The sequence below is a fragment of the Gymnogyps californianus genome, chromosome 8, assembly GCF_018139145.2.
Source record: "Gymnogyps californianus isolate 813 chromosome 8, ASM1813914v2, whole genome shotgun sequence".
NCBI classification, from domain to species: domain Eukaryota; kingdom Metazoa; phylum Chordata; class Aves; order Accipitriformes; family Cathartidae; genus Gymnogyps; species Gymnogyps californianus.
The window spans coordinates 36,600,446-36,621,057 of record NC_059478.1 but is presented as its reverse complement, the minus strand read 5'-3'; the positions used below and the strand labels follow the sequence as shown (position 1 = coordinate 36,621,057).

At 38.7% G+C, this 20,612-nt stretch overlaps 1 protein-coding gene across 1 annotated transcript in view; it reads right to left on the bottom strand.

The window, feature by feature from the left end:
* The window catches only part of TNNI3K (TNNI3 interacting kinase), a 97,859-nt gene that overhangs the window by 51,984 nt on the left and 25,263 nt on the right, over positions 1-20,612 (bottom strand). Inside the window, exons 8-17 of the mRNA XM_050901015.1 lie at positions 13,529-13,673; positions 13,333-13,437; positions 12,577-12,671; positions 11,203-11,352; positions 9,949-10,035; positions 8,660-8,716; positions 7,524-7,616; positions 7,381-7,438; positions 7,070-7,264; positions 6,605-6,709 (exon numbers count right to left, since the gene is read on the bottom strand). Of these exons, the coding sequence (XP_050756972.1) occupies positions 6,605-6,709; positions 7,070-7,264; positions 7,381-7,438; positions 7,524-7,616; positions 8,660-8,716; positions 9,949-10,035; positions 11,203-11,352; positions 12,577-12,671; positions 13,333-13,437; positions 13,529-13,673 (1,090 nt within the window). The remainder of the gene's footprint in view (positions 1-6,604; positions 6,710-7,069; positions 7,265-7,380; positions 7,439-7,523; positions 7,617-8,659; positions 8,717-9,948; positions 10,036-11,202; positions 11,353-12,576; positions 12,672-13,332; positions 13,438-13,528; positions 13,674-20,612) is intronic.

Genomic DNA, 20,612 nt, shown 5'->3' with positions numbered 1-20,612 from the left:
AAACTACAGACTTTTGTGGTCTTGGTTCAAATCTGACCTCTGTTAGTAGGGACAAAAATTATGACCATTTCTCAATGTGAATAAAAATGTATTGAGCCCGAGCTTCAACAAACGCTATCACTGCCTCAATGGCACTTGGAACTTTGAAAACTATGGACGAGAAAGGAACTCTTAAGCCTCTGTTTTGAGAAATACAGAAAGATAAATCTGATCTGATCTGATCTGACAGAAGGTTAATAATGAGTTCAGCGGAATCAGAAATTGTCTTCTGTTAAGGCCACACACAGTTTGAAATGGTGAGACCAAGCATCATTCTCTTCATGAAACCATGGAAGGAAAAAAAAGAGAAAAGAATCAGAAGCGTGTAATCATCCTGGCTTTTACAAAAGCAAGTAGTTCTGCGGGCCTGCCAGATGCAAGGGCTTCTCCCTCTCAGGGCAGGAGACAGGCAAAGCACATTCAGCGCGTGTCCCTTTCCCAGAGAACAGGGCCATGAAAAGATCCTTCTACCTTTAACACGCTGTGGGTTTAATGAAAGGTGACTACTATTTTAAGATTTCATAAGGGATTTTATAACAAAGAGGAGTTGCAGACACCATCCCCATTACCACCAGGCTTCCATCCTCTCTTTCATCTTTCTCACTAAGCCAGCTCTCAGAAACTTTTACAGATAGTTAGAGCCATCAAATGAAGGTTAGTTGCTCAAAGGTTTGGTCCAACCATGTTCAGCTGTTATGACTTAAATTAAATTGATACTAAAATGGTCTCTTTTTTATTAAAATGCTATAATCATTGTGGCTACAATCCCTCACCATGGTATAAGTAGTAATAAGCTGATACGTGTCACCATCGCTGATAGCTGTCAGAACTTCTTTTTCCAGAACTGGAAAGCAAAATAAAACTCCCAATTATTCTCAAAACGGAAGGATAACCCCTTTTCCAGGGTAGAGACATAAAAGATTCATTTTCTTCTCTATTCTGTCAAGCCATATTGCCGATTTGTTTAATGCATTATGTGCATTGCATTGGATTTCAGAACTCACAAAGAGGGTTACAAGCTATGCGAAAATTTAAGGTAAAAAATTGGAGGCTCCTGTGAATCGACTGGCAAAACTTAACACAAGAGGGTCAGAATTTCACTCTTGGTCTTTCTCTTAAGTTGTCATAAAGATTTTCATCTAGTAATTGTGCCTGTGGGCTGACTGGGACTCACGCTGAAAACACGACTTCTGCTCTCACGCTAAAAAGTTTCAGAAGTTAAGCTACTCTCAGCACCACACATCAACCGCACTGATGTCCTTATAGCAAATTATCTTTTGACCCTCACAAATATGATCTGGGAAAAGTTCTGTGAGGCAATGATACGCTTTTCGGCTCTCTATTGAGATACTGTTTTGGGTTTTCTTTTGTGGAAAACATTATTTAAAATCCTTCAGTGCAGAACTATTTTTCTAACAGCCAGTAGTGACAAGGCATAAAGCTGAACCGTAAGGTCTGGATCTTTGCTGTCCTATAAAAGTTACACAGACTGCAGCGTCCAGACACGGGGCTCTTGGCTTGCACCACGGCTGAGGCAAGAACTACAGCTTCAAAAGAAAGCATCTCCTTCTGAGCCCCACAGTTTGGAGGCCGAGAGGAACCTGTGAAGGGATGCAGGTATATGAAGGAGGCTCACTGAGAAAGTGGAGGATGCATGAAGTCAGAGCCAGTGGGGTGAGGAGAAGGGAACCTTGACTGTAAGGAGGAGGACAAGAGGTGGTGGACATGGACGGTATGCAATGGAGAAACGAGGCAAGTACAATCATGGAAAAAGAAGAATGAGGTAGTAAGAAGATGTTCTTCCAGCCTGTCTTTTTTGTAGGTCAATATGCAGGTTGCTATCTGCATGGTAAATCCTAGTCAATCCACCTTATACTTTAAAAAATGGACACTCACTAGGGTCTGGCCTAAACAGCTTTTTTCTGTAACATTTCCAAAAGCCTCTTGGCCTGGTGGCGGCATGTCGCTCTTATCAACAGCTATTTCTTTTTTTTTGGAGAAGGAAAAGTTAATGTAGAAAAGCTCTGTCCAGTGCCAAGCTTTTCCTTACAATTTAATATACTGAAAGTTTGTAATATCAATTGTTTCTCTTTGCTCTTAATCCAGACCTTGCCGTACAAGATGGGTTAAGATCAATTTGCCAAAAGAGTGAAGGTACCTAGTCAGAAACTGTTAGCAATCCTGACTTGGGCCAAAATTGAAGACCTGAATGTCCATCTCAATACTCAGGACTTACAAGGGATGCCTTGTAAAAACGGGAGACATGACAGCCAAAGGCAGAAAGCTGTTTGTTCAAAGCAGTGCATGGCTATGCTGTGTGAGAGGAAAGCCCAACCATCCCCAGGTTCAATGATGTGCCTTTTGCATTAAAGGGCTTGCAGAACCAAGAATCATGTTTTGTCTTTAGCAAAAGGATCATTTTCATCTAAAATCTCCCAATTCAATACAGTTAGGTATTTCACCACCCTTCACTGAAATATGCACATCACGAGACTATCTTCATAGCTAGAACAGCAAGAACAGATTTTTCTCTGCATACACCAAGGACTCAGTGCTTCCACTCAGATATCACCAAAGAAACGGAATGAGTGCACAGACCTGCACTAGATTTAGGCTCTTAGAAGTGATCCAATCAGAGATGCTTTTATCTGTAACAAATGGGCCAAACAAACCAAGAAACAGTCAGATGAACTCAGTGATTATGGGAAAATATTTAAAGTAAAAAAGACAAAACAAAGGAAAGGAGATGAAGTAATGAAAGAAAGTGACAAAGTGTTATTTGAAAGCACAGTGCTATGCTGAAAATAAACTGAGAATTCTCAAATGGAAAGTTAAACAGACTAAACAAGTATTTGTGTCCATCCTTGCAGGACAGCAGAAGAAAGTATTTGCCTGTGTGGGAAATTTGATCAACAAGGACAGAAACCAATGAATTAAGTGTTCAGCATTTCGTCATTTCAGTTATTAAAAAATTATCGAGTCTCGATAATGACAAGATGTCAGGACCAAGCACACTCTGCACTGGGGACAAATAGCGAGACTGGGAGACAGAAACCGAAGAAGCCTTAGCTGACGTTATCAAAAGCTGACTTAATTCAGGACATACCCCTAAAGGCTAGAAAACAACAGTGTAAGGTACCGGTAACACACGAGGAAATCAGAGACCAGAAACCTCGCTGCCGGTCGTGGGGGGAGCACTCGAAGCTGTGAGGGGAGCAAGGGGTGCAACGTCTGCCGCAGCGAAGCACCGCCTGGGCAGGAGCAGCCGAGGGCTGCCGGGGGGACCCCCTGCCCCTCCGACCCGGGGGGTCCCTGGCCGCTGCTGCCAGGGCGGGTGAGGTGCCGCAGAGCGGAGAGCACGGGGCTTTTCGGGGAGCGCTTGCTGCCCGCCTTGGCTCTGTGGGCGAAGGCGAGAGCTGAGACGTCTCTGCCCGCCCGACCGTGCTGGAGGAGGATTCCCGCGGGATGGGTGCTGCGCTGACAGCTTGTGCTGCAGGCAGGCATCACGCACAAGCGTAGTCAAGGGCACGCAGCCTGTGCTTTCCCTTCTAAGAGCTCCCCGAGTTCCTCCTGAGCCGCTCAGAACTGGTTACTGCAAAGCTTTGCAGTCAAATCGCTGGACAATGAATTGTAATTAGCTCAAAATGTATGAGAAGATAATTGGAATGGCGCTTAAGAGTTTGACTGTCCTAATGCCTCCTGCTAATTAATGGAACTGTTTGAATAAGTGATTTTTATGGACTGTTTCATTTTGCATTGACTCAGAACATTTTATGGAGCTTAACATTATTGAATAAAAAGTGGGGAACACACATTTCTTGTCAACAAAATTACTTGTTCATATGAAGGTGAAACATTCAATTTTTCATTTTTATTTTTTGAGATTTACTTGATAAGTAGAATTATATTTTAAAAACTTGGAATTTGGATTAGAATTAAAAAATTAAAAAACTAGGAAGAATAGAAAAAATAATATAAAATGTCAAAATGAAGCATTTCAAAGGCCTCTGAAATGTGGGTTCAAGCTTTCTTAGGCTAAAAGAATTTTGAAAAGTGACATGGTTTTTGAAAGTATTTAGTCAATCCAAAGTGCATTTAAAATACTCTTTGACACACAAATTTTATGTAGCTCTGCTACAGTAAAATTGCAGAATATGGCTTATATGAATATACTTAGATTAAGCCTCCATACAGTCGGTATACATGGATGAATATAACACATCAGCAATATCCTTCTAAACATCATACACTTATCATATCCATACAGAAACACCATATCTGCACATTTAAATAAAGTAATTGGGTAATTGGCAACGGTTAACAGTAGCCATTTTTGAGTGCCTGCAGCAGTTTTAACATGAGCAGATGGATGCACTCATACATTGGAGTAGATGAATAAAGCAAAGTGTGCTAAAATTTGCGGTCAGAGTATAAGGCAGAATTTGTGCCAATACTGCTAACCTAGGGCACATAAATCCCAGAAGACTGGCTTGAAGTGATATGGTTTGTAGACTGCATTTTTCAGACTAAAATAAAGAAATGCGCAGTTTCTTTTGCATTAGTGATCTGATTTTCTTCTTCAGTCTGCAAGGATATTTTTTCTTTTGTAACCACAAATAGAGTTATTCTTTCGTTTAAAAAATGACTTCAAGAGCAGGTACGCATTTTTGAAAGTACCCTTTTGAACCCAAAGTTCTTGGGCACTGAGAGGGAATTCAAGACATCGTCATTACATACATGCCTGGCTCTGAAATTTGTCACTGTGGGCCACTGCCAGAGACAGGACACTGACTTCGGTGGGCTTCAGCTTGTGCCCCTGTGACTGGTCGTATATATACACACACTCTGTCTGCCTGTTAAGCCTCAATTCCGCAGAAACCTCCTGTTTATAAAGGACAAACTCTACGCTGGAAGTCGCTCCCTTCATAGGTGTCCTTTGTAGAGCTGTCAGTGTAGGTACACTTGGAGCAAGAAAAACAGAACCTTTCCCGTGTGCAAGCCATGCTGTCCTCTTGGCGATGCCAACAACAATGTCCAGAAAATTGCTGCTGCCTCATATTTTTTCAGAATTTCGTACCAGAACCCTGAACTGAGCATAGTCTCACAATCAGTTTACTTCTTTGCTCATCAAAGGGAAAAAACCAGCTCCTTTTTCCAAAAGAATGAGTGTCGTTCACAAGGAATCTTTCACTGCAGCTATCAGTGTCACTAGGAAATGAAAACTTACAGCAAGATGCAGGAAAATGTTATTTATTTTATCACCACAACTCTATAGGACTGGTCACTTGAGATGTAAACAAAATGAACATTTCTGTAATTTTTTTTTAAAACAAGTAGTTAAGCCAGTGGAAAACGAAGAGGCGTATCTCTGACACTGACGAAACCCCATTTTGTAACTCACTTCGTCCTACTTTTTGAAAGTCTTTTCTACAGAAGCTTTCTTGTCACAGTGCTCGTACATATGAAGGAGCTGTTTCCAAGCAAACTACTGCGGCTAAAAAGTGCAACAGCTATTCAGCACTAACTTTCTTCGCCTGTTGCTCTTCTTTAAATAAAACTATAGGTAAGTTTGGTTAGTCCACTTCCAAAGCAGAAGTTAGTGCAGAATGGCTAGTCTGGGTGATTTCTGATGTAGACATGACAAAAAAAAATTCCGCTCAGTAGAGGAGATGTTTCCTGCTTCTAACAACGGTTGACCATTGGTGGGCCAGATGTGAGAAAATACTGGGGTTTAGCAGCTGCATCCTTCAATGACAATTACAGTTCCGCAAACGTGACTCGCAGCGGTTTGTATAAAACCTCTGAGTTTTTTTCAATTCAGTTTCATTTCCAGAGGGAAATCTGGATACCCGACTCATGCAGACTCTCTCCTACTTCTTGTCCAGGGGCACTGTCGGCTGACCCCTGGGCTGGGATTTCCCCGCCATACCTCTGTGAGTGCCAGCATCAGGCACTTTTAGTCTAAACTAGATGGCTACTGCCCTCCCTGTAACAAGCACAGGCTCATCCAAGGTTCCTCCCTTTCCAAGACAGGCACCGAAAACAAACGGGAGGGATTGCCTTCTAGCAGTCTTTTCGCATTTCTGCATCGACCTTAGGGGGACTAGTGACTAGTTTAAATCAGGCACTTAATTCTTAGAGGGGCAAAAGTAGGTGAAATGCATTAATTAATGTTTTGGATTAAAAAAATTGTACTGGGGAATATACTAGATAGCATAAATTGTAAAAAGGCTATTCCACAGGACTAATGTATGCAAATGGGGTTATAAATATTTTGTAAATTTCAGGTAAGATATCTGTCAGTGAAATTATTATAAGCATGACGTTGACTACCATCTGTTAAGTCGTTCAACTAAAATGTATTAAAGCCTCCAGTGAATGTGAAAGCATTGTGCCACAATTCCCCAGTCCAACTGATGCAAGCGACCTTCCTCCAAGCTCCATCGGTGTTAATGAGACAGCGCACAGTTACAAGAGTCTGCAAGCACAGGTGAGACTGCAGACCATCCCTGTTGCTTTGAGGGTTCATATTCCCTGAATTTTTAGGATAAAGAAAGAAACTTACCTGTTCAAATCACGATGTATGATTGGTTGTGTGAGATTGTGGAGGTACTCCATGCCTTTGGCCACATCTACAGCAATGATTAATTTAGACTGCAGATCAAGAGTTCTATATTTTGGGGGAAAAAAAAATTACTCAGAGTTAATAAACAGACAAAAATTATCTGTAAATTATTCTTATCTGGAATATGGATACCTATGGAACCTTTAAAATTGTTTTAAATACAAAATAAAGTTATATAATCTATGTAATGTAAATGTATATGATGTAAAATAATGACAATAACAATTTTGTGATTACTTATTAATTTCCCTTGTACGCCCAATAATCTGAATCAAAGCTAAAATTTTTCTAGCGTGTTCCTTTCTCTATTGTTTTGTACTGAAATGAATAACATTTACATCAGCATAGGTTTACTAGTCTTCCAAATTCCGTACCACAAGCCCAAGCAGAGAACGAGTGGAATACCTCTTCTGTTCATGAAGCAGGGAGAAGAGCGATCCTCCAGAAATATACTGAGTGACTATAGCAAACTGACTTGGGTCATCTAAGCAAGCTCCCACAAACTGGATGACACACGGATGATTCAGTCGGCAGAGAATGGAAACTTCACGGCAGAACATGTCCACATCAGATTTGGAGCAGTAGGTATTGGCTCGATAGCTTAGAATTTACACGAGAGAAAACAGTAAGGCAAAAATATCATAAAATACAGTTTTTTTTTAATACTTCAAACTAGGTCATCAACCAAACAAGATGGAAAAGTCTGATAAACTTACCGTTTGATTGCAACAATTTTATTTCTGCATCGTCCCTTATATACTTTTCCAAAAGACCCTAAAATGGTTTAAAATAAATAAGCACAAAGGTATTTATTATGAACATTGGACATTTAAAAGAGATGCATTCTTATTTCTGGTACCTGAGCCGATAATCTCATGGAACTCTATTTCAGAGAGCTGAAGATGGAAATGTGATGGCAAACCAGCACGGAGGAGAAGAACATCTGCCTTTTCTGCAAAAGAAAACACTTATCCTATTTGTAGAATGCGGGGTCATGGGCAGAATATAAGCATTTAACTTCACAAAGCCGTTGCACAGTAAAAGCTGATTTTCCTCCTGTAAATTGGTTGATCGTTAATCCTATTCCCTTTTCTTTCAGTAACCACTGTAAACCCCAATAACAGACAAATACTTGCAATGCTACAGTTGCCTTGGGCTTTCTTGGCTTTGAAATCTTATCGCTGATGAACACTGTTCCATAAGCATACTCTGCCTGTATCATGTGATGGTTGCGTAACATTCTTTATACGGAGAATCAGTTCCTTTTTTTCCATATAGCTAGTGCTCATTACTTATGCAGGGGATGTTATTCCAGATCTGACCGACTCTTTAGTGACATGTGGAATCTAAATTTTGCAACTTAATTTAGTTAGCAAACATCTCTACCTTGTTGATCTTTTTGGTTTATTACTATAAAGTTTATTAGAATATTTCTAAACGGAACATTTGAATGCTGCTATATAAAGGATGTAAGGATTTGATTATATTCAGAGTGAATATTTGAAGTGGAAAATTGAAAGCACCACAAAAAATGAAATATTTTAAAGTACACATATTCATCTGAATGTTTTATCTATGTGTGTTTCAGATTAACACAAATTATTTTTGGACAGAATTTTTATTGTAAAGATAATCCAGGCATTTTACAATAGAATTCAATACGATATTTGTTTGCATTCATGGATATGTGTGTACTTAATTAGTACTAATTCACAATCACATCCTTTTCTCCAAAGAAACAAAAATAAATATATTTTTTAAAGTAAATGAAAATAAGATAAATACAGGAATTATCATGATGCTGAGCAACAGAGCTAAGTATATTGTGTCCTAAAATTATCCTAGGGAAATATAGCTGCTGCTTATGCACATCAGTAAATTTCTGAACAATGAAAATTCCAGGAATAATGAATCTTGCTTAGTATGTTTAGGCTGACAAACACCTTCGGTAAAAAGACCATAAAAGTTCAAGTTTTCCCTTGCCATTGAAAATACCTTTAGTCATGCTTTTAATCTTTCCTAGAGGGGATGGAACTGACACATAGGAACCATCTGAAATAGAAGAACAAAATGAATTTTGTGGAATTCAAAGACAGGATAAGCATCTGTACTAATAAATTAATGAGGCAATGATTGCTTAAAGAATGAATAATAAAGGGGTGACAACACACATAAACACACAAACATATGATTGTGATGTTGTTTTGCTGCATTCTTGAACGTAATTTGTATATAGCTTCACTAAACGCTGTAGAACGATCCTGACTTTCACTCGTGTTAAAGGCGGCCAACGTAGCCTTTTATATCAGCCAGATTTTGTAAAGGAACTCAGATCAGGTTCACCAATTCTGACAGCTGGGCTGTGAACATATTGCACTGTTCAGTTTACCGACTAGATTTTCCAAAAGACCTCAGTTTTCTCCATGTACCAAAAATTTCATCTCTTGTTTTTCTGCTTAAGTGGGAGCTGAGTTCTTTTAACAATCAGCATTAAAAAAATCTGTCTGGGTGTGTTAACTGCTTGCCAAAATAAATTTCCAATACACGCATAAACTTAGTCCCCTGAAGATTTACACACACTTGAGATATACTACACCTAAACCTGGAACAGGTCAAACTATGTGGGAAGCAGACTGATCCTGCTGCTGACTGTAGGGTTCCTCCTGTTTCCATGGCAGGAGGAGTCAACGACCGGGACAAGCCGCAACGTACAACACATTCACCCTCTCTGGAGGCAGCGTTCTCAACACACTGCAAAATGTTTTGTTGATCTGACTGCTTGCGTTCACGTTCTTCTTGGCACTTGTCATTTAGTTGCCAATACAAACGAGTGTTTTTGTAGCAAAAAGGGTAATTCTTCCGAAGGGGAATTAGATATCCAAAGATATTAAAAAATAGGAAGGGGACTGAGTATAGAAATATACCAAATGTCAGCAATCAAAGAAACATCAGCGCTAAACAACACAAAGAGAATGGCTAAACAAGGTATTAAGGATGTAACAAGGTATGAGTAATGATTACTAGGGATTGATCTTCATCTCACAGCTTTTAGCTTTTCTTTCTAGTGAGTAATACGAAGTGACAACTCTATTTTAAGATAAAGGAAGACTTTTGACATAAATAGAGGGTACCTGGCAAATGGCGATTCTCATGACACTAACTTTCTTTGTGCCAGACAGAACTGATCCAAAGCTCCCTGACATCAGTGGAACATTTCCAGAGACTTCAGCGGTCTTTGGATCAGACCCTTCAGTCAGAGAATAAAGTGATTTCTCAGACCATACCTCCTCCAGGTTGTGAGTATTCATTACAGGGTGATTCATCTTGAGGTCTCTTATAATGCTTCAGAAGGGTCACAATGGCATCATGACCTAAGAAAGAAAGAGGAAATACAAGGTTTTGCAGGTAAACTCAATAGTCTTTTTTTTTTTTTTAAATTGATTTATACAAAATCAGGGGATTTTTAAAAAAATGTACGTGTTTATAAAACATGTAAACAAAGATACAGCGGCACTAATCTGAAATGTACTGTGATTCTTAACTACAGAAATATAGGGAAATACCTGCCGATAAAAACAAGCATGTTATTTTCGCGAGTCCACCTAATCCTGAAATGTGATATATGGCAATAGAAAAACCCTGCTACAGAAATCCTAAAATGGAAGTTGACAATAGCCTTCAATAGGCCTGACAAGGAAAACCAGGGCCTGAAAATATTTCAGTTTTGTTGTCCTAAACCAGACAAAATTTGTACACCATCTTGCTGTAGACAGTTGCTCTACTCATCATGCTCCTTTGCAAGGAACAAGAAGAGAGTGGTGTATGCACAACATGCTCGCTCTCTCAGGTGTTTGATACACAAAGTTCTGCTTGGCAATATTAAAAAACTTTTCTAAACCTTTCACAGATGAGTTTTCCCTCAGTAATTTCATACAGAGTATTTTGCCAATATCAGGTTTTTGAAAGGCCTTTGAAATCCGTGGGTTTACTATATTACAGTTATTCTCATAATAAATGGTACTGCAATGCTTTTGGAGGAGGGGGGAATGTCCCAGAAGCCATGGAGTCAAAAACAGGACAGAAAACTGACACATTGCTGTACATGTGGGACGGCATAACGAGAACCATGGAAAATGCCTTGCTTTGATCCGTATTTGCAAGAATTTAAGATTACTCGCTCTGATTCATCGCTCCTTGTAATGCCTCCTTCAGTAATAAAATTAAAACTCATGCACATACCAGAGGGAGAAATAGCCTTTTCTGAGCAGGCTGTATGTTTTCTATTTTAGCAGCACATAAATACTGCTGTCCTTGAGTTTGTGTTGAATTAAACTGATGTTTAACAGAGTATCTGAGAAGATAAATAAAATGGCTGGTTTTTATAACCCTTCTGCCAGGAACTGGAAAGCTGATGGTGAGAGCTCTTAGTCTGCAGGGACTGAGGGGTTATTCTGCAGTGTTATCTCCTTCCTCTGCTGTTCTCTTCTTCCTGTACTGTTCCTGTGGATTTTGTAGCAGAAACTAGAAAATTGAAATACCTTTCTCATAAGCCCACATCAAACAGGTCTGCTCATCCTTTTCTCCACTGGACCTGCTGGGATCACAAGCTACCAGATTCATATCAGCTCCGTTATCCAGTAAGAACTGTACAAGTCGAATATGACCATGGTAACAAGCACAATGTAATCCTAGAACATCAGAGAAGCGTGGTAAGCACAACTGTCAAAACATCATAATAGGACTTGCAGCAAATTGATTTCCTCAATAAAGGAATATATTATCAAAAAAATACCTGAAGCAATAGGCGAAAATAAAATATTAATGCTGCAAGAACCAATCTATTGCCGGCTACACAACATGTCAGCATTTACTTTACCACCTGCAAATCACACTGAACAACTTGGTATGTGAGGAAAAGCAAGTAGTAACAAAGAAGGCTCTTTTTTTTGTTGCCTGTAGTAGGGACATGGAGGTGTGCAGCCCTTCAGACACTATATCCTATATGCCTAGTCTATAGCAGAATAATACTTGGGCCCAATTCTTAAAGCTACTTAGAAGCCTAGCTATGTGAGAATCAGTTTACATCAGTGTCCTGGTTTCGGCTGGGACAGAGTTAATTTTCTTCTTAGTAGCTGGTACAGTGCTGTGTTTTGGATTTAGTGTGAGCATACTGTTGATAACACGCTGATGGTTTAGTTGTTGCTAAGTAGCGCTTATCCTAAGTTAAGGATTTCCAGTTTCCCATGCTCTGCCAGCAAGCAGAGGTACAAGAAGCTGGGAGGGAGCACGGCCAGGGCAGCTGACCCGAACTAGCCAAAGGGATATTCCATACCATGGAATGTCATGCCCAGTATATAAACTGGGGGGAGTTGGCCGGGAGGGGCGGATCGCTGCTGCGGCATCGGTCAGCGGGTGGTGAGCAATTGCATTGTGCATCACTTGTCCTTTCCAATTTCTCTCTTTTTTGTTATATTCTTTTTCATTACAGTTATTATTATATTTCTAGTATTATTAGTTAGTATTATATTTTATTTTACTTTAGTTATTAAACTGTTCTTATCTCAACCCATGAGTTTTACTTTTTATTTTCCCTAATCCTCCCCATCCCACTGGGAGAGGGCAGGGGGGAGCGGCTGCGTGGTGCTGAGTTGCTGGCTGGGGTTAAACCACGACAATCAGGTTTTGTTACTCATATACAAGCTAACGAGCCTGACACATCCTCACTGAACTCTGATCACTTCTATGCCTGCCTGCAAGCATATTTCAAAAAAGTTGTGATCCGTCTGAAATGTAATTGGATGCTGATCATCGAATTACCATGGGAGTTACCCTCGAAATCCTGATTGTGTATGGCTTCCAAATTTTTTGGTGCTGGTATATGCGCTCATACACAATAAGGATAATGATGTTACCTGTGTGTCCATCTCTTCCCTGGTGATTGATGCTTACAACGTTCTGGTCAAGAAGAAATTTCACAAGTTCTATGTTCTTCCCATAGGTGCAAGCACTGCAAAAATACAGGGAAAAGTGAATGCTATAGTCCATAAAAGGGCAAATACTTTGGATAGCCAAAAATTTAAAAAGAATTACACAGAGATAAAAATGTAGTAATAGAATAAAGGATCTTTAGAAATGTGCAAATGCATGGTTAATCCACCAAAGCATGTTCATTTCTGTTGTTTCAGAAACATTCTAATTATTGTTGTATAAATTAATTTTGCACAGCTATGCAAAATTAATACAGTCTATTTTGCAAAGTCCCTCTTAAATAACACTTTACAAACTTATAGCATGATGACCAAACTGTGTTCTGGCACCTCGTTTCTAATTTAGAATATCTGGACTCCAGCAGGTTTCGAGGCAGAAGAGGCTCTAAGCTCAGCTCCCAAACTGCACAGAAAGAGAAACTGTTATTCATCCAGATGCTGACAAACCTGATGCCTCTCTCTCTCTCTCTCTCGCTGTCTCTCTCCCCATTCACTATCTGGTTCTACCTCTCACTTCATGTCCTCTCCCGTATCTCAACATACAAACTTAACATCCATGTCGAGCTCACTGCCTTCTTTGTTCCTCATCTGGCTGTTGGCGAGACATTTGTTATTTCGGGTGTTGTATTGCATGCATGTATAAGTGGAATTCTATTGATAATGGCATTTTAAACATCTCACCTGTGGAAAGCCGTTTCACTGAATATATTTTCTTTAGTGAGACTTTCTGTTCCTGAGAGCTGAATTATTTCCTTGACAACTTCAAACTTTCCGTTGTAACACGCACTGAAGATGAAGTCAGTAAAGAGTTGTTAGCAACACCAGCTTTCTAATTAGGCCCAAACCATGCAAAACAGAGCTTCTCCATGTGACTCACAGATGTAGAGGTGTGTCTCCATAGATATTCACCACATGGGGCTGAACTTCGAAGCTGCTCTGCAGTAAGAACTTCACAATTTCATGGTGTCCAAATCGACAGCAGAAGTGCAGAGGAACGTGATCTTCATTGTCCTGAGCATTCACTGCCATTTGACCCAGAAAGAGACCAAAGAAAGTATTTTATACTTAACATAGCTTGTTTTTGATATTTAGTAATGCTTTACATGTTGTGCCTATATGTTTTGAAACCTCCTGCTAAAATATTTATGGTCCTATTTCTTTAAAATTGAAATTTCTGTGAGCTTTCATATATCAAAACTACATTAGTCAGTGCCATCTGTAGTACATTGTCAAGACGGTTTTTTGGACTTAGAGTATAATTGCTTTCTTCCAGTAGCAGACGTATTGAGTGTTTTGATGTAGCTTTCCATGAATGAATCACGAGTTACAAATGACCTTTAGAAAGAACAATTGCTGTCAATATATTACAATGTGAAGCAAAAGTAAGATATGTAGTTACTATATGTAAGAAAGCAATCCACTGAGTTATTCCAAATGCATGGAACAATAGTTATTAATTACAAATACTAGGAAGAAACATACTTCATTGTTGCTCTTAGGAAAGGAGAATCCAGTTGGTTTTAAGGTTTATGTTAGCTTCCTTGAGTAGCAGGATCAAGGATTCTTGATATAGTTATACAGTAACAAAAAAGAAATAAAAAAAAATAAAGGAGACACAATAAGGATATAATTTTCATAGTCACTATTAAAATATGAATACATAAAAGGCAAGAAAGGAAGAGGAGAATTCATTCAAACATCTGGATTTCCAAAGTTTTCATTTTGCTCGATGTCTCCTTTCACCTGCAAGGATGATTATGTATGTGCTTCACATATTTAAGAGGATGGGAGTATTCTTTGACGTAACATGAAACTGTACAAAAGAATGGGCAAAATTAGAGACATAGTATCCTATTGTTGGGTGGGAACAGCATTTATCTCTGTTGGTTCAATATAATTTCACATGGGAAACAAACAATGTGTGATACAAAGGCCTTGTTCTGTTTAAGAGATTTTCCCTTCCAGTGCTTTATGTCACAAAATCATGCATCATGTATGTTGCAGACAACTTATAAAAATATACACAATAAAAGTATTTTTTTCTAAATTTCTGAAGACCAATTCTTGTATCCTTCTACCTGCAAAAATAGTTGCTTTAATCAACACACAACAGCATAAGATTAAAAGCAAAAGAAAACTGAAACTAATTCATTCTAAATACCTCTCAAATAAGCATATATGCACAACGGATTTGAATTTGATGTGATTTCTTAAACTCCTGGCTAGCTCATAGTCTCAGACATTTTGGGTGAAATAGTAAGGTTGTTGTAGGATAGACAATATTAGCAAGCAATGAGGGAATTTATAAAAATTCATTGGTTCAATTTGCTTTCAGTAAGACCAAGATTCTTTCTTGAAGACTTGCATCCCAGTTCAGCAAAGCACTTGGAAACCTATCGGTAAGTGATCTGTTAGATCAAAATGTTGTTTCAGTTAGCATGCAGAAGCAGATTCACGTTTCTGAAACCATCTAATTTTGACTGCTGTTGTTTCAGTATGGCAAACACTAATACTACACACTTTTTATCATGAACTTCTATTTAAAAATGATTCTGTAATAGAACAACATAAAACCAACAGTTCTTGAGAATAGTTATTATCGAGTGAACAGTGTGAGACTACAGCTGCGTGTGTACTAACGACATAAACATGACCAGGAACCTTCCTGGCATTGAGGCCAAGTATCACAGAACTGCTGGCGTCTACCAATAGTAGCAAACTGTTTTAAGGGCAGTTGCATGCAACCTGTCTACTGGCGAGCCACCCCTGGAATGGGGTGACCTGCAGGCGGGAATTGTTTGAGACTGCCAGTTATCCTGGACCACATCCATGCCAGGGAGCCTTCTGCCTGTTACAGGATAGGCAATTGCATTCCAGCACCTGGGAACCTTCTTAGGTATGCCTGAAATGGGTATGGATATACCTGATATGGCTCGCTCCTCATCTATCTAGTAGGAAGCAAAGAAGAGATTGGACAAGGCTCTAGGCAGAGTTCTCCATTGGTTGAGAGACATACAAATACTGTTTTCATTATCCAAAAAAGGTCTTTATTCAGTTTTAAAAGGCAGCATGGATTTCTGTGGTTCTTAGTATATTTCTTCCTATGTTTAAAGATAGAACAACCATAACTGGTTGATATCATAACTGGTAGAACTGACAAACCCAGTCTACTTTGTGCAACATTTAGTTCTCAATTCAGTCTAGCAGCAGATCTTTGAGACAGTTTACAAGAAATTAACAGACTACTAAGGAATTATCTGTCCATTAGAGGTGTCCAAACTTGTACTATACAGGCTTTTAAGCACAACTTTGACAAACATCTCTCAGGAACAATTCTTTCCTATAGCTAAGCTTCCTTGGGACAAAGGGTAAACTAAACACATTCTGAGGTTCTGTCTTCTCTTGATTTTCTGTGAGTGCAAAGAAAAATAAAAATTAAAATAAATCCCTGTTTTAAAACCTTTCTGAAGTAATGCTGAATGCTTACAGAGATGGACAGTCCTTTAAAATGAGCTGAACTTATAACTTCACTGATGTCTAGTGACAGATAGTCCCAAAGATGAATTCTGTTGCAGGCCAAAAAAAAAGAAAAAAAGGAATTCCTGTAACTTATATTAAGCTTGTGGCCTGCAAATTTCATTAACTGCTCCCACTAACCTTCCTAGCAGTCTTATATTAAAAGGAGTAAAGAAAACTGTTTCATTTCTCTATTCTAAAATAATTCTTCACTTTATAGATTCATGTGACATGTTAGCCTTTATTTTTTATTACGATGCGGTACCAGACACAGATTCATTCTGAAGTGTAATAAATAAGAGGGGAATAAATGTCAAAGTTTTACAATAATAAATGTCAGTGTTCTAGAATATGTACCCACAGAGTGGCCTGAAGGACATCAGGAGTCTGAGGGCCATGAGCTTCTACAACACAACAAGGTGTAAGGTGGAGCAAGGAAGGAAACATGTATCTTCTCCCTTGTTTATGCAACTGCAAATGATGTCAAATACTTGCAAGCCATTTCCTTTGCCTCTGGAAGGACATATAGCTTCAACATGGGATGATAGTTTTTGTTTTAATTGATAGCTTTTTGTTTTCTAAATGGAACACGACAGGTAAACTGGAATATTGTCTTAAAAAGAAGGAGAAGTTCAGAGTCAAAACGAAACAAAATCAGTCAAAAACACTTTAGAAGAGAGTTATGGCAAAAAAGTACATCATATCGATTCAGGAATTACTAAAGAGTAGAGGAGAGTTGTTCAATTGAGATTTCAAAGTATTTTTATATTAAATCGAGGATAGATAGTACAACTGTCATAGCAGTCAGAGACTAAAAATTGAGGTTGCCTTACAAGTAAACAGTAAAAATGAGCAAATGCTAAGTTCTTGTCTGGAACAAAATGGAGTACTGTAGCAATTATTCTTAGGACTGAGACATTATGTAGGTAGAAAGTAACAGGTGAAACCATTACAGTAAGTAAAAGGATGAAAAAAAGATAGTGCAAGTCGGTTTTAAAAAAATAACGGAAATTGCCCAAGTCCCAGTGAGTGATAACTGTTTAATATTCAGAGAAGCATGACTGAATGTGCCTGGATTTTTAATATCAAACTCTGGTTTTAAATTTAAAATGGATTGTGTTTGGCAGAGGTGACAGTGATTTTCAAAGATACTTAAAAAAAAGAGGACCTGCAACTCTAGGTAGCTCAGTAGTCCTGAAAGCAGACAAATTTTATTAAAAGACCATAGGAATTACAAAGACAAAGAATGTATTTTACATCACGTGGTCCCTGAAAGAAACCTCCAGGACCACCAGTTTGAAGAATAATAAAAAATAGCATTTAGCTTATGTGAAGTAAACAAAACGTTTGTTTCCTGGCCACCAACTAGTTCTCTAAGTTTGTAGATATTCTGTTTCTTTGCTACCCCATCAGGCTATAAAACATTTTTATAAATATGAATTTTTTCTTTTATTTTGAAAGGAACAGTTTTTGAAGTCATGCAAACATCTACATTAGAAGTCCTACTTCTACATTCAAGCATTTGAGAAGCAATTATTTCCAGGCCCTCCCTGATTTCAAAGAAATGGAACATAAAAAAAGAGTGGAACGTACAATGTCCATACATGGACAATTCTAAATTACCATTACTTCTTAAAAAAACCCCACCTTTCATTTGCCCCTTCCTTTTTCTGCTGCAGTGTTGGGACACCAGCAGAAGTGCGGCCATGCCGTCGGGCCAGCTGATAACACAACAACAGGTGACAACCACAGCTCTGTATTGCCAATAATCAAGTTTCCCTTCCTTCATGTAAGTGGCAGGTGAGACTGAGCAAATAATTAGATGACTTGGACTTCGGTTCCGAAGTCAGCCCTCCTGAGACCCAAACACGTACCCTCTAATTACCTAAAGGGCTCAGCAGCTCGACAACACACCTCTCGAGGTCAAGACCATAACCAGGCAACTGCTAAACCCAGCAAGTCCTCTGGATCTAACATGTGTTGCTGAATATTCATTCTTAGAAATGATATAGAGAAAAGTCAGGTGTGGACGTGAGTATAGTGAAGCTACAAGAAAAGCAAGGAAGAGGTAAAAGGGGTTCAGTCCGATGAAATGAGGAAAGAGAATGGCTATTTAGGAATACCGATGGTTCCTCATTGTAATGAACATCCTTTTCTACTTTACTTTGAGGAAAAAACCCTTCTCTTGATTTTGTTTATTACAATTATCCTAGAAAAAATCTACCAGATTACACGAATGAATCAAAAATGATGAAGTGATACTTTGCACCCCAGTTATTGCTGTATTCTACCATTTGGATATTCTAGAATATAAGACTGAATTTCCTGACAGAATAAATAATGCAAGTTGGTAGCAATCATATTGACTCAGTAACGCAAAAAAACCTCTAGGAGTTTGGAAGGTGTGAAAAAAGAAAGAAGGAAATAGAAGTTGTTAAAAACAGAAATGAGAAATTCCATGCTAAATCAGTTTGTAAAAATCTCAAGATAGTTAAGGCACTTTAAGTGATAGCAGCTCGTAATGGCATGCTGGTCTTTGAGATATATTAATGGTCTCAAAATGAATTTGGAGCTTAAAGGAATCTGATCAATACCTCAAGAAATGTGCTTGAAAGACCTTATGGGATTTCTGAAAATGCACAGAATTTACTTAGTCCTTCCCTACAGTGTTTATGTTAAAACAAATTATGAGATTAGCATTTGGAGAACCGACTGTACTTGTAACATATTGGTTTTATATACATGCATATGTAAAATATGAACATTTGTGATGATGCATACATGGGCAGTATGTTTCTTTTATATGTTTTTCTTATATATTGTGGTTGGGTTGAAGAAGAACTTTGGCTATTGTTAGACTGCAAATGTTGCTATATTTCAGCAGTATTCTGACCTTTTCAGTCTGATTCAGTGGTCACTGTTTTTCTTCAGTTGCCATGGCCTCAGAGCTGATCAATGAGTCAGTCAGGTTATGTTAAAAGAAATAGTTCAAGTTTATGACACCAATTACTGGTCTGCACAGAATACTGCCAAACTTTCTTCAGGTTATTTCACCAATTTCTCTCATTCCTAGGCATTTAAGAGTTGTTCCTCCGCTGCTGTACTTTTACACCAAGTTTCAAAGTGTGCTACTTTGTGAGTGAAAGACTTCCCGCACCCAGTCTCCTTTTTCTTTTTCCAGTGCTGAAGATTCTGATTTTAAAGAAAAGAGTCTGAAACGGTGTCCCACTTTCTTTTCCTTTTGAGTAAACTATCTAACTGATAGTGAACCTCCCACTGCCTTGTTATGGTGAGTGAATGTCTCTTCTTTTCCCCCTCTTTATTATCATTATATCAGTTCAGTGCACACACATCGAGACTGAAACACCAAGAGCTCACTATTGAAAAAAGTACTTACAAATCTGAGTCATGCTGTTTCCCTCCACACTTTTTTTACTGCGCGAGTAGGATGTGTGTACTGTAGGCAAGACTCACAGAGAATATGGTAAATTTATACTGTTAAAATCTAGCAAAGAAGAGGAAAGTGGGGAGAAACACAGTCCTCGTGCCACTAGCAGAGTAGGAGCAGGAGTACATGGATGCCGTTGCTTTTGGCACTACTGGGCATACTGAGCAAGGAAGAAGCCTCATGGGCTCTTGTCCCTGCTTTTACAGTTGTTAAGGAATGACAGTGCTTTACAGAGTCAGCACGGAAGGCTGTAGGCTTGAGAACACAGAACTTGTGCAAAATGACCACTCGACTGAGGACAGTCAACTAAGAGGTGTCAGTGGGGTATCGGACCAGGCGAGATTAGGAAAGAACTGAGCCTGGCAATTTAACATGCTTTTGAAATGTGGCTATACAGCACCCCTTTTTAACCTTCCCCTGTTATGCTCCATTGTTTTTAATTCATGAATAGTTGTGTGCATAGACTGGAGCCAGACATCAAATAGAATACTAGATCGAGAAGCAGCAACTGAAGAACTTTGATAACTTCTTGTTCTTTCTATAACATGCAGGATTCTTGCAGCAAATGCTTTTTTTGTCTGTTTGTTTGTTTCTTGTTTTTCCAGTTCTGCTTTTCCAAGATCAAATTGTGATATCCCCAGGCAAAATCCTAACCCCACTGAAATCAACGGAAGTTTTGCCATAGCCTTCAAGGGGATTTTACCTTGTATATTGTAGATATAAGTTAACAAGAGTAATGATGTAGTCCGAAGATGTATTAAAGAGTGGTACTTTTGCAAGTAATGTACTGTTCCTTTTCAAAAAACTTTTCTTTCTCTTATTCTGAGGATAAGAAATTAATTGCCAAATAATTGTAATGTTGTTTAGTATTCAATAATCTCTGCATTAATAACCATAGTATGCATAAAATTTGACCTCTAAGTTTTGACATTTATAAGACTTTGTAGGATGTGGCCACAAGTGTGTATGCACATGCCTATGATGCAAATGTCACAGC